A 13622-nucleotide genomic window follows, 5' to 3' on the forward strand; every position below is an offset into this window, starting at 1 on the left:
AATGCACTCCGGCATCGATAACAGCAGCCAACTCCAAGCGTAGGTCTTGACAGCTTTGGGGATTACCAAATGTTTCCAGGAGATGCCCACGATTTGCTGGACAAATCTCCTAGTTCTCGCGAAGGAAAGGCTCGACATCCCCAAACAAGTCCAACACTTGCTTACTAACCACCTCTCATTTAATTTACTCCATCACCGTGTGTCACTGAAGGTACGAATTGACTGCCCAGTTTTCTCTCTCTCCAAGCAAGCCTGGCATTGTAACTGTGGGAAAAGAAACTCATCCAAAAGCGGACATGATAAACGAATCCAAGACTTGAAATTCAAAATGAGAGCCAATATTGTCCAAAGTGTGAGAAAAGCATACAACGTCAAAAAGGTCTGCATAAAAGAACTTCAGTTGTCTCAAGGCAGTTGCATTCACTGATGCACCATCTCGCATCCCTCCAATGATTGCCCCCGGACCAAAGCTATATATAGTCCACAGCCAAAAATAACATCAGCCTTTGAGCCAACTGCTCTCCCTTAATAAGTGCCTTTGCGAGCACCTCCAGACGTATAAGTCGCTGAGTCGGCTTCAAATCTTGCTGTATGTAGCGCACTACGATTGCCAACGCCTCATCCAACCTGGCCGTCCTGTCAAAAATGACAGAAGCCTCCTTTGCAACCTTTAGCTCCTCTTTTAAAGTCTCCTTCTCTTTATCTAGTACAGCAGGTATAAGCTCACTAAGGTGGCACTACTGGTTAGCCTTTGCCCATATTTCTCAAGAAAGGGACGCATAGCATCCACTTTCGATAGCGCAACTCCTCCCGACAGAGCAGACTCGACAAGCTCATACCGATGCGGTGAACGTTGATCCACATGCATCTTCCCGTTTAGCCCTCTTCTGCAGGCATTCTTTGATAGACTGCTGTTCTGATTTATTTCTCTCCGTATCAGCCCGGCCCTTCTCATGTTTCTTTGATTTCGTGTGTCTTTCAATAGAACCTTTCTCATCACTTAGAACTTCGCTGCAGGTGTTACATCTAAGCTTTCCTTTTACCATGGCAAAGTGTTAGTTTGGGTAGTCTTTGAGACGACCCCATGTACTCACATTATTGGTTTTGGCGCTTCCTCTTGGCTTGTTCTTCCCTTTGTTGATCGGAACTTTTCGCTTTCGTGCTATCGAAGCACTTTCTGGAGCACTTAGGGATGCTAACTCCAGCATTTACTGTTATTGTAATTGGATCAATCACCTCTTCGTCTTCAATGCTATTGTTTTCCGACTGATTTAGTGCTTCCATTTGTGTTCATAAAAAACTAAAGCCGGTTATGAATCGTAAATAAATTCAGCAGTACTAGTGTAAAGTCTAGACATCAGATGATTTACAAATTTGAAATGACACACGCATGATGCAGCAGCCAATCTGAAACTTCTGTTCTCACACTCAGTAAGGATATAAAAGTCCACGTGCCTTTCCGTGACAACGGTCTTTTATTCTTGACAAGTACATCATTAGTTATTTCAATTTATGACCTGGAACACGATTCTCGTTGCGAGCGACACACAGTTTTTGCTATAAAATGTTTTAGAAGACATATGTTGCTCGAAATTTGTTCCAAATGTGAAATATTGCTCAAATTAAAATTGCCCAAAGTGCGAAAAAGTGCTTGAGGGTGCTCAAAATGCAAGATAGTGCTCCAAACTGAAAAAAGTTCTCAAAAGGTGCTCAGCGCACTCGGGAAAGGCCTAGCTATGTGACCAGCCCATCTGTGCTTTGCCATCCCAGTAGCGTTGATGATGTCGCTTACTCCAATTTCTTGTCGAATCCAGGTGTTTCGCTTTCGGTCTCGAAGGGTAATGCTCAGCATTATACGTTCCATCTTTCGCTGTGCGACCGCAAGCTTTCGTCTGCCATAGCGTTGTTCAATGCCCATGTGTCGCACCCGTAAGTCATTACTGATAGAATGTACTCATCGTGTATCTTCCTGTTGATCTTCATACTTGCCTTGCGGCTTCTCAAGATGTTGTCCACTTTTCCACAAGCTGCCCAAGCAAGTATACTACACGCAATATTCCACAAATGAGAGAAAGATTTTTTTAATTTCCCCGTATCTTTTTCTTTTTTCAGCCTGGAAGAGTAGTTACAATCGTGAAGAATCCCGAGGTAAATGTTCTGTTGTTTTTAATTTTTATTTCTAGTTGATTCAGGCGAGGCAAATTTGTTCGATTGGTTGCATTCCACGTTGGACTTCGTTGAGCTCATCAACAGTTACCTTGAATATTAATCAAAACGAATTGTTTAGATAGTCGCTGAAGTTCAAACCTTCTATGTTTTCGTCAAAAGCTCCAAATCAGTTCGTTGCCTACTATTTTCCTACATACATTTTTATTCTAATCGAAACGAGCCAGTGTCAGAGAGGATGGAGTGATGGACTTCATCGTGATGGGGAGTAACCTAAAACACAAGTTTTGACAAGGAGTCCGAGTCGAGTTAGTGTGAGAGGGGGTCAATATCCACCAGCGAATTTGAACTGCCAAGGCACGGGCAGATCTAGTGACATTAGGCAGCCTCGCCCAGTCCCTCCAAGTGTCAGAGCCCTCGATCCCTTTTGACAGCGGTGAAATTTTGAAATGTTGACGATGTGATAAAATGTCGTTTGGCAGTCACTTGTTTTATTTATTTTATCCGGACTGGACGGGGTAATTATGTCAGACGAGCAAAATTTGTGGATATTTGGTTATGGTTCTTTGATATGGAAGGTAAACTTTCCATTTTTGAGGAAACTTACTGGATTCATCAAAGGATACGAGCGAAGATTCTACCAGGGAAGCAGTGATCACAGAGGTGTTCCAGAGAAGGTACGGAATATAATTCCCAGCAGTCAAGCAAACCTGAACGTTGTCCGATACAAACTCAACCTTCACGATGGAGAACGTTCATATAAGTGCACTTTTCTTTCCTCGGAATCAATCGAGTCTATTTTACGCCTCCATTACTCTAAATCGCATCACCTTAGACTGTACTTACCATGCCCCAAACAGTTTATAATATCTGGGAGAGCATGAGACAGCAAAAATATTTCAAAGCTATTCATCCCTTTCCGTTAGTGCTCACAGGTACATACTACACATAATACTCCGCAAGCGAGAGAAAAATTTACTCATCTCTCTCGTTTTTTTTTCTTTTCTTCTTTTTTCAGCCTGGAAGAGTCGTTACACTTCTGGAAAATGCCGAGGTAAGTTTGTTGTTGTTTGTTGAGACTGTCACAATTGATAAGATAACTCTTGGCATGTATAGCAAGGGACGAACAAACGAACAAACAAACGAGAGGAATAAACAGCCAGAGTAATCAACTATGAAACCTACTGTTAAAGTGTTTTTGAGGAAACCAACCTCTGAACTAAGAAGCAAACTATGAGGGTTATACCAAGTCTCACCCATAACGAGTTTTGCCCACATCGTTTCGCCCAGAACGAGAATGGTTTCGCCCAGAAGTAGAAGTGATTAAATCTAGTCGGGTAATTTGGTTACATTAACTAAGTTGAAATTGTAAATTGGCCACCGTAACGCTTGAAACGTCAGTTTTGTAACTCATTATGGTGGCCAATTTACTATTTCAACTTAGTTGATATAGTCAAATTGCCTTGTTACCCCGCCGATGCAGCACCACAGTTTCTTTAGAAACTTTCACCCTTTATTCACAAATCTGGTCAGGACTAATGCATGAGTGCACGTGGGTGGATTGGCTTAAGTTTTCTGATTCTGACAGAGCATGTGGTATGAAAGTTCTACCTACAAAGAAATTACAGTCCTGCAAAAATATCTCACCCTTTCACTTGTCAACAGAATTTTAAAACAATTGCGCGTGGAACAAGGAAATGGTTTCGCCCAGAAGTAGGCCTACAGTGTAACTCAAAAAAAGTTAACCTAAACATGCATATGCCCAGAACAAACGTTGTGAAATGTCGTGAATAATGTGACTTTTCCTGACACCATAAAAATGTTGAAGCAAACAAGTTGCCTCTTTCACTGAGAATCAAGGGGGGATCGGAGAGGTAGTTCAAGCACGAAATACAAGAGAGCTGTTTTTTATCGGCAGCACTTACTCTCTCAAGAAGGTTGCGTTTGTTTTGTGTTGAAGCAAATTGAATGCTATTGAAAATGTTCATTTTTCTAACTCCAGCAAAGCGTGTGGTATAAAAGTTCTAACTAAAAAGAAATTACCGTCTTGCAAAAATATCTCACCCTTTCACTTGTCAATGGAATTTGAAAACAAATGCAAGTGGAACATAGAAAATCGTTTTGGCTAGAAGTAGGCCTAACCTGTAAAGGCCCATTTGAATGGTTTCAACATTTGACCAACATGCATTCAAAAAAAGTTGAAAGCATGTTGGGCAAATGTTGGACGCAAAAACGAAGTTGTTTGGAAGCCTTTCAAAGGCCTTACAATGGAAAAGTTTAATCGATGTTGAATGAAAGGTTAAACCGATTTAAACTTGATTCAACACACTTTCAACAAGCTTTCAACATTTTTACGTTTTCAACAATATTGGGACTACCTGTTTAAAGGCACCGAACATTTGTTTCAACTAAGTTTTGAATGCATGTTGAAGCAAATGTTGAAACCGTTTAAATGGCCCTTAAATCGAAAAACGGTAACCTAAACATTCATATGCTCAGAACGAACATTGTGAAATGCCTTGTAAAATGTGACTTTTCCTGAGACCATAAAAATGTTAAAGCAAACAAGTTGTCTCTTTCACTGAGAATCAAGCGGGGATTGGAGAGGTAATTCAAGCATGAAATACAAAAGAGCTGTTTAAAAATCTTTAACGAAAAATTATGACTATGATTTTAGTTCTATCAGCAGCACTTACTCTCTCGAGAAGGTCGCGTTTGTTTTGTGTTGAAGCAAATTGAACACTGTTGAAAGCATTAAATTTTCTGACTCTGGCAAAGCACACGGTATGAAAGTTTTTATTAAAAGAAAATTTATGTCTTGCAAAAATTTCATCCTTTCACTTTAAAAGAAAACTGAAGTTTACTTGGAAAGGTGCGAAGTTGGCACAATTTATTGTTTCCATTGCTTCCAAAGTGAATTCAAATGTAATTTAAATATGAATAGCAACAATGCATAATTACACTGTGTTGCTTAGGAATAGATGCACGGTCCTGATTACAATTTGTTAACTTTTCCTCACTTAGGGGTGCTGTCAACTCCAACAATCAAATATGTTTGAGTTTGTTTCAGTGGATAGAAAGCTTGGTCTGGTTAGCTTTTATTCCCCAGAAATAATTCTAGTTGGATCAGAGATTCTTACCCTATATACCTAGTTCTTTCAATGAAACAAGTATAGGTCTGGGCAGAACGAGGATATGTCTGGGTGAAACGCTTTATGGGTGAAACTCATTATGGGCGAAACCCGCGGCTTCCACTATGAGAAATCCAAAAAAAAAATTTATTTATTTACGTATTTTGACTCAATGACTGACAGGAAAAAGTTTGGGGAATTGCCTATGAAATTGCAGCAAAGGATATACCCAGTGTGATTGACTACCTTGACTTCCGAGAGAAGAATGGCTACAAGGCAACATGGGTAACATTCCATCCTCAAGATACTTGCCATGATCCTTTTGAAACAAAGCTTTACATTGCAACACCTCAGAATGAATTTTATCTTGGACCTGCACCATTAACAGAGATTGCAAACCAAATTTTGCATTCCAAGGGCCCTAGTGGAACAAACTATGACTACCTACTCAACTTAGCTCAAGGCCTTCGAGATATTTGTTCAGATGTAAAGGATGATCATATATTTCAACTAGAAGTCTTAGTGAGGAAGGGTTTATCCAATACTGCCTCTAGTTGCCCTTTATCTTAATAAATTCTTCACAGTCACCTAAATTTTTGCAAGCCTGGCTCATACATTCCAAAATTGACCTTAATCCCAAAAGATTTATCATGAAGTTTATATTTGAACATTAGAAACCCACTCATGTGAAATTCCAGATTCTTTTGAGCCACATGTAATGATTGAAAACTTACGTAAGTTTTGAAAAGAATGTTCCCTAAATGCGTATTAAGTATTTCATTCTTACATAGAGTCAAATGAACATTATTTTACCCTCTTGTTGCTTGGTATGTTAATGTGTTTAAAATAGAAAGGAAAACTGAGACTTCCAGTGTCATTCCCAACTGGAATCAAAGAACTATACTTAGTGACAGTTTAAGGTATTCAAGAACTTTAACAAGTTTGTTAACCCTTTACATGCTCTGCTATATTTTATTATCCAACTGACTGCTTAGTAGAGTGCAAATAATATTGATAATTATTGTTATTTACAGTATTTACAATAATAATTAATTACAATATTTACAATAAAAATAATTAATTACAATTATAATAACGAACTGATTTGTAACATGAACGATTTTTGATGTTAATTGTTGTTTGCATATAGTAATTAAGTAATATACAAGTAATATGAAAGTATATAGTTATTAAGTTATTTATTTAGTTTTTACTATTTTTAATATTGATGCTGAAAAGCCCTTTTCAGGGATGCTCAATAAAGTGTAGAATAAGAACAATCTTTATTTAGCAATAATTTCCATAAAATCCTCTACATTACAAAATATCAACAGCGTAAAAAATGATCCAAAATAACTCACTTTCGGCTCACATCTACTCCTTTTTTTTTGTCAAAGCGTCTGGAAAACTATAATGTTTTTTTTGTCAAAGCGTCTGGAAAACTGTATGTTCATACAATAATAACAATAATAATAATAACAATTAATAATAATAATAATAATAATAATGATAATGCATTTGTTAATTTTACTTTCATTTGTACCCTTGATAATGGCGTCATGAAGTCGCCGAAACGTCATGATATTATATCGCTCGTTTTCACCTGTCTAAATAATAATAATGGCGCTCTAAACTTGGCTTGCTTTCAATGGGAACGGATTTTTATGAGAACACTCTAAAACACGTCCACACTACTTGCCGCCACATTATTATTATTCCAGGATATTTTGCAGAAGGAATGCCACACGTTATCGATAGCATCACTTGTCGGGTATACTGAGAAGAAGAAATCCTCTTTACGAAAACTGAAGAAAGGCTTTGTGCAAGGCAACAAGCTAGAGGAAGCAAGGTTGATTAATCAACAATTTAAAGATGATACTAGCCGGGTATAGGCGGGCATGAGAAGAGTTATGGCTAACGACAAAGAGAGTGAGCGTCCAATATATGTAGACCCTGGGAAACGGGATGAGCAAATAGAAAAGGTGTTCGTTAATATCAAAGAAGCAAGTAGCTTTTGGAAGGAATTATGGGAAGGGAACTGGAAACAGAAGCACAGAATGGCTACATGACTTGAGAGCTATTATTCACGATCGCGTCCCTCCTTTAGTGGAGGAGGCCTGGGACCTAGTTACAAGTGAGGCTGTAAATGTTTTAGTGCGCAAGAAGAACTAGAGCACACCTGGACTGGATCATATCGCCAACTTTTGGTGGAAACGTGCCCATGTGCTGCATGAGGGTGTTATTTCATCATTCCGTGTGATCTCCGAGCATGAAGAAGAGCATCCAGCATGGTTTTGTGAAGGGAAAACAATGTTAAGCCCAAAACCCAAAGGGTTTCCAGCGACAACCAACGGCCCCATCACTTGTCTAAACATGCTTTGTAAGTGGTTCATTTTGTGTCTGCTTGTTACAACAAACCAGCATCTGGAGGAGAACGATCTAATGGAGGGTGTGCAGAGAAGGGCATGTGCAGGGTGCAGTGGAACAACAGACAACCTATTGATCGATGAAATGGTTGCGTTGGATTGTCATAGGAGGAGGCGGAATTTGAGCGTGGCCTGGATTGATGTTAAAAAGGCGTACAATTCTGTAGATCATAGTTGGATGAATGGGTTGATGACGTTGCACAGGTTTCCCACATAGTTGTGTAAAGTCATTGCCAAACTATGTAAGAGCTGGAACACAAAGGTAGTGGCGATCACAAGGGAAGGGAGACAGACCTCTGAAAGGATTAAGTTCAACAGAGGGTTACGACAGGGGGATGCATTGTGCCCGAGGCTGTTCACCGTATGCTTGAACCCAGTCGCATGGAAGATCAGAGCTGCTGAAGGATACTGGATGTCCAAACCTATTAACAGCAAGGTTACGGGACTCTTGTATATTGATGACCTCAAGATCTTTGCTGCATTGGAGAGTAAGCTTGAACGGGTTATGAAGATGGTTAATTAAGTCATCTATGGAGGATGTGGGGCTTCAGTGGAACCTAAAGAAGTGTGCGGTGGCCCATGTGAAAAGGGGGGTACAAGTGACTGCTGTCTCAGGGGGGAGAGTTGCGGAGTCGACTAGAATACCATGTCTTAATGATGGTGAGTGGTACAAGTTCCTTGGAGTACTTGAGAATATTAGGCAGGAGGATAAGTTGGTCCTGGAGTGTGCAGCAAAAGAGTATCTCAGACGATTGTCAGTTATTTGGACAAGTCCCCTGTCCGATTATAATCGGGTGGTGGCATCAAATCAGTTTGCATTGCCTGTTCTTGGATATCTTATGTGGACACCGCAGTGGCCGGTGATGGAACTTAAGCAGATCGATAGGGAAGCGTGCAAGATTGTTGTAGAGAGTGGGGGTAGACACCCATGTATTTTGAATGCATTGTTGTATATGCCAAGAAGTAAAGGAGGGTGGGATTACGTTCAGTTGAAATAGACTACAAAGCCACAAAAATCAAGGGTGCAGTCAGACTCCATGGTAATGATGACCGTGCACTGGGAATGGTACAGGAGTTTGAAGAGCAAGCAGCAAGGATGGGCCGTAGGTCCATTTTTAAAAAAGTGGCTAAGTGCGCTGGTGGAGGAGTTGGGGCTGGAGTTGGATTTGGAACACATGCCAGGGATTAAGAAGGAGGTCAGAGGTGCCAAATTGAGAAGTTAGAGGATGAGATCAGAAACTAACAATGGCAAGGCGTCTAGTGACTACCATGCTAGAGGATGAGAGTTTGAGTGCCGATGGGTGCTTCTGGTGGCTCACAGAGTGGAAGAACTGCCCATCACACACAATTGCTGGACTCGTTGAGCTCTACAAGCAGCTCTTGCCAACGCGAGTATACATGAGTCAGAAGACCCACACAAGTGGGGAAGGCGGAGCGAGGTGCAGTCTTATGTGGCAAGACTCCAAAGAGCGTGGCTCATATCTTGTCCGGATGTAGTGCGCTGGTCCACGCAAGTATCTCTCTAGACACAACACAGCACTGAAGTTACTGTTTTACGAACTGTTGTATGATAAGGGAGTTATAGACCAGATACCACCCTGGTACTCACCCGACAAGCCCAAGCCTGTGTATGAGTCAGAGAATGTTAAAGTTTATTGGGATGTCCCTTGTCCCTATATACACTGATCAACAAGAGATCAGATGCAGTAGGGCGGATGCACGCATTGTAAATTGTAGATTTGACTTATTTAGATTAGCTACACGGGGATCGGTCTTGCATGGAGTGCTCCACTCTTTTACAGATTATCCTTATGGCTTTGTTTGTTTGTACATTTAGATTGAGTTACTGTCATCATTGCCATTAAATTGTAATTTAAAAAAAAGTAAAAAAAGTTGTGATGCTTGAAATGAGCTGCCCGTGGGTTAACAATCGGACAGGAAAGGATGAAGAGAAGACAACTAAGTATGGACCCCTTTGCTGGGAACTAAGGCAGCAGTTCCCAGGCTACAAGGTGAAGCAATATAACATCATAATGGATGCCCTCGCGTGGTGGTCATGGGAGCTGGATGTCATGATGTGCGAGCTGGTAGGAGGCAGAAGCACAGACGTACTGCGAAAGATGCAGAGGGCAGTGCTCTCGGGCACACTGAATATTGCCCGGACTTTCAAGGTGGCAGTTTGAGTTCCTGTTAGAAGGAGGACGGTAGACACAACGTGAAAGCTTTTTAGGATTAGTTAATGTACATCTATTTTTTACTCCATGGCTCACAGGTTACAGTTTTTGCCCTATGTTGCTTGATTAGAATGTAGCATTCAGTTGAATTTTCTGCTATGATGATGATAATAATAGTAATAATAATAATTATAATAATAATAATAATAATAATTGTACACACAGTACAAGTTTCTGGGAGTATTGGAGAACGTTAAACAACAAGACCGCCTGGTTTTGGAGCAAGCGGAGAAAGAGTATCTGAAGCAGCTCTCAGTAGTATGGTCAAGTCCCCTATCTGACTACTACAAGGTCTTAGCAACCAACCAGTTTGCGCTCCCTGTCATGAGCTATTTCATGTGGACCCAAGTGTGGCCAATCGCCGACCTTCAAAGAATTGACCGGGAGACACCAAAAATTATGGTAGAGAATGGTGCGAGACATCCCTTGGCATCCACAGACCAGCTTTACATCCCTAGGAGTTCAGGCAGAAGAGGAACTCAAGTCGGTAGAATCTGAGTATAAGTTAATTAAGATCAAGGCCATGGTTAAACTGTGTGCAAATACAGACCCAACGTTAAAGCTGTTACGAGAGTTTGAAGAGAGGGCTGTCGATAAGGGGCGACGTTCTATGCTGAAGGACGCGAGTGGTTTTGCAAGGGAGCTTGGGATTGAGCTCGAACTAGAGCACCCAGAGCCAGTTGGCCAGACAGAGGAAGGGGAACTGGTTGACAAGAAGAAGATTGAAGTGTTCGCCAAGAGAGCCTTGTACACTAAGGGTCGCCAGGGGATCGAAGAACAGAGATGGCAAGGCAAGTTAGTGGCCAATTGGTGGCAAGACGATCAGCTCGACAGGAGCTGTTTCTCACTATTGTGTGAATGGAGAACTGCTCCCACATACACAATAGCAGCACTTGAGGAGTTATACCAACAGCTCCTCCCGACAAAGGTCTATAGCACCAGAAAAACTAAGATGAGCGGTGACTCGGATTTGAGGTGTAGACTATGCGGGAAGGGACAGGAGAGTGTGGCACATTTGCTCGCAGGGTGTAGTGCGCTTACCTTACTAGGCACAACGCGGCATTTAAGATCTTCTTTTTCGAGCTATTGAGGGATCATGGACTTGATAACACGGTACCTCCATGGTATTCACCCACCCAACCCAAACCCATCTATAAGGGAGAGAAGGTGACGGCATACTGGGATGTTCCAGTCTTTGCAGACCAGAGGGAAGTCAGGCCAACAGGATAGATGGTTGGATAGTGGACAAGGCGGACAAGACGGTTACACTACTGGAGATGAGCTGCCCATGAGTAGACAATCGGGACCACAAAGACGAGGAGAAGATCATGAAGTACACCCTGCTTTGTCTAGAGCTCAAGAGACAGTACCCGGGTTTTAATATCATTCAGTACAACATAATCATCAATGTCCTGGGAGGGTACTCGAAAGACCTCAAGAAGAGCATCAGGGAGCTTGTTGGATCAGAAAGGAGTACAGCAGTGTTAGGTAGAATGCAGAAGTCTGTAGTCAGCAGTTCACTCAAGATTGCAAGATCTTTGAAAGTCATGAGTTGAAGACTTCATCTTAGCCATGTGTTATTTTGTTGAGTTTTTAAGACATTAGGGACTAGCCACTAGGGTTTTTTTTTTTTTTTAGAAGTTTCTTTCTTTTTTTTTTTTTTTTATCATTTTGTATTAGTTTTTCTTTTTTTGGGGGGGAACATATTGAAGTTAGGGAAATAAAATGGCGGACAATTCTGTCACACTCCCTGTAAATAAATATCCACGAAATTCACCCACACTGAAATAACAAATTGAATTTAGCATGATGGGTAATAAATATCTCATAAGACGTTTTGTTGTGTAGTCTTGCTGAGTATTTTTACTTGTTCATGTATTTTGACTCACCCTACAGGCATGTCAAAATACAGCACAACTCATAAAATACACAGCAATACTGCACAACAAAAGTTCTATATATTTACACCTCCATGCTGTTCTCCGTGCATTTCCCAAGGTGCTGACATGGAGAATTTTTTTAACAACAAAGAGCATCTATAGTTACTGATTATTTCCTTTATATTCTCACAAGCTTGATGTGGGATTCAGGGGTGATATTTGTTATAGTGTTAATGAACTAGGGTTTAAATAATAGGAATCATCATTAGGTGTAATATGTTATGTAAGATGCATGACGAGGGGTCCCAGAGTGTAAACCTAAAGAGCTAAGTTGCATGCATGTCGAGGTTGTGGGTATATTGGGTAACTGTAGTTGAGGTAGTGATTATTAAAGTTGGGTCAGCCATTTTAACCAAGGATTGGCGTCACTTGGGTCAAAAGGATCAATGGGTAACATGTTAATTAAAATTCAAAAGTACATTGTAATTAAAAATTGTAAGCCAAATTAAGTTTGGAACACTCAGTTGAAACAGTAGCTTCCAGCTTAGCATGCATAGCCTGTGACAAAGGTTTAAGTTTATTACAGTGTAATATTATTTGACACTGAGTATTTATATGCTTAATTTGGACATGAAAGCAAAGCTTTGTAATGCCAAAGAGCTATATCTAACTGCAGTCAGTGCAGTTTTGGCCTTCCAGGCCTCATCAGTGCAGTTCTATATATTGTGGCTGAATATTTATTTTGTGTCTATCTATTTATTACATATTTAGCCCATTTTTCATTTTCTGAAATCCATCAATCTTTTGACAAAATAACAACAGCTTGCAGTCAAGCATTCCTAAAGACAAGCCAGAGTAACAAATTACTGTCATCTAGGCCACTTTTTAACTGTAAAAAGGAATGTACAATTACAGACTTCATTGGTTAAAGATGAACTAAACAAACTGAGTTTGATAATTTCTGTCCATTCAATTTTTGATGTATGTATTTTATTACAGAACAAGTCTTAACAGTTACTGTAATGATATGGTTAGCATGATAGTTTTGGGGAAGTACACCAAATTACATGATTATTAAAGATGTAACATAATAGCCATTTGGATTGTTTGTAGTGAAAAGTAAGTCCAAGTTAGCTTTTACTTCCGCTGTGAATTAACAGGGTATTTTATTTACCAAATTTAGACTCCTCCCATGTTGACGTTGTGGTCACCAGGGATTTTGCAAATCCTTTTATTTCTTTTTGCCCAATTTTAGCAATAGAACACATTTTTCCAGGTTCTCTAATGTGATAAAGCCATGCAGGATGGTGGGAGAACATGTGGAAAGGTTATAAATCAAGAGCTAAAGACCAGTGATTTCTTAGTGTTCCCTCAACATCCCAAGTGGCGTTATCACATTACAGAGCCGAGAAAATGTGTTTTATTGCTTTTATGATATCACTATAATTAAGTTGTCACCAATCAAATGTAGGCTCTATATCCTGATAAAGCATGATCTGCTCGGAAACTGAATTTACCAATCAGACGATGCATTCTATGTTTATTTATGTTATAAAGTAATGATAATGAATGGAGCAAGACAGCCATGCTTCATATTATGGACACTCAACAGTTAACCAAAACTACATCAAACTGATAATTCAGCAAGAGACAGAGTGCTTTTAATTATTCTTCATTTCAAAGTCAAGTTTGTCAGTTTACATAGTACATTACATTGTACATTAGTATAGATTGAAAATTAAAAAAAAAAAAAATTGAAACTAATTGTGGCCATTTTTTTACAGA

The 13622-nt window shown here is 40.1% G+C and overlaps 1 protein-coding gene and 2 pseudogenes across 1 annotated transcript; 2 read left to right on the forward strand and 1 right to left on the reverse strand.

Annotated features, from left to right (window-relative positions):
• The window catches only part of LOC148722215 (uncharacterized), a 922-nt pseudogene extending 638 nt beyond the window's left edge, over positions 1-284 (reverse strand).
• Positions 285-2591: 2307 nt separating this feature from the next.
• LOC111326023 (putative glutathione-specific gamma-glutamylcyclotransferase 2) lies at positions 2592-6577 on the forward strand. Its single transcript, XM_088735211.1, has 3 exons — positions 2592-2843; positions 3185-3220; positions 5481-6577. Exons 1-3 carry the CDS (start codon positions 2691-2693, stop codon positions 5865-5867), a joined length of 576 nt encoding a protein of 191 aa, XP_088591337.1. The 5' UTR covers positions 2592-2690; the 3' UTR covers positions 5868-6577.
• Positions 6578-10110: 3533 nt separating this feature from the next.
• On the forward strand, positions 10111-13597 carry LOC148722216 (uncharacterized; annotated as a pseudogene).
• Positions 13598-13622: the final 25 nt, after the last annotated feature.

The sequence above is a fragment of the Stylophora pistillata genome, chromosome 10 (assembly GCF_964205215.1).
Source record: "Stylophora pistillata chromosome 10, jaStyPist1.2, whole genome shotgun sequence".
Classification (NCBI taxonomy): Eukaryota; Metazoa; Cnidaria; class Anthozoa; order Scleractinia; family Pocilloporidae; genus Stylophora; species Stylophora pistillata.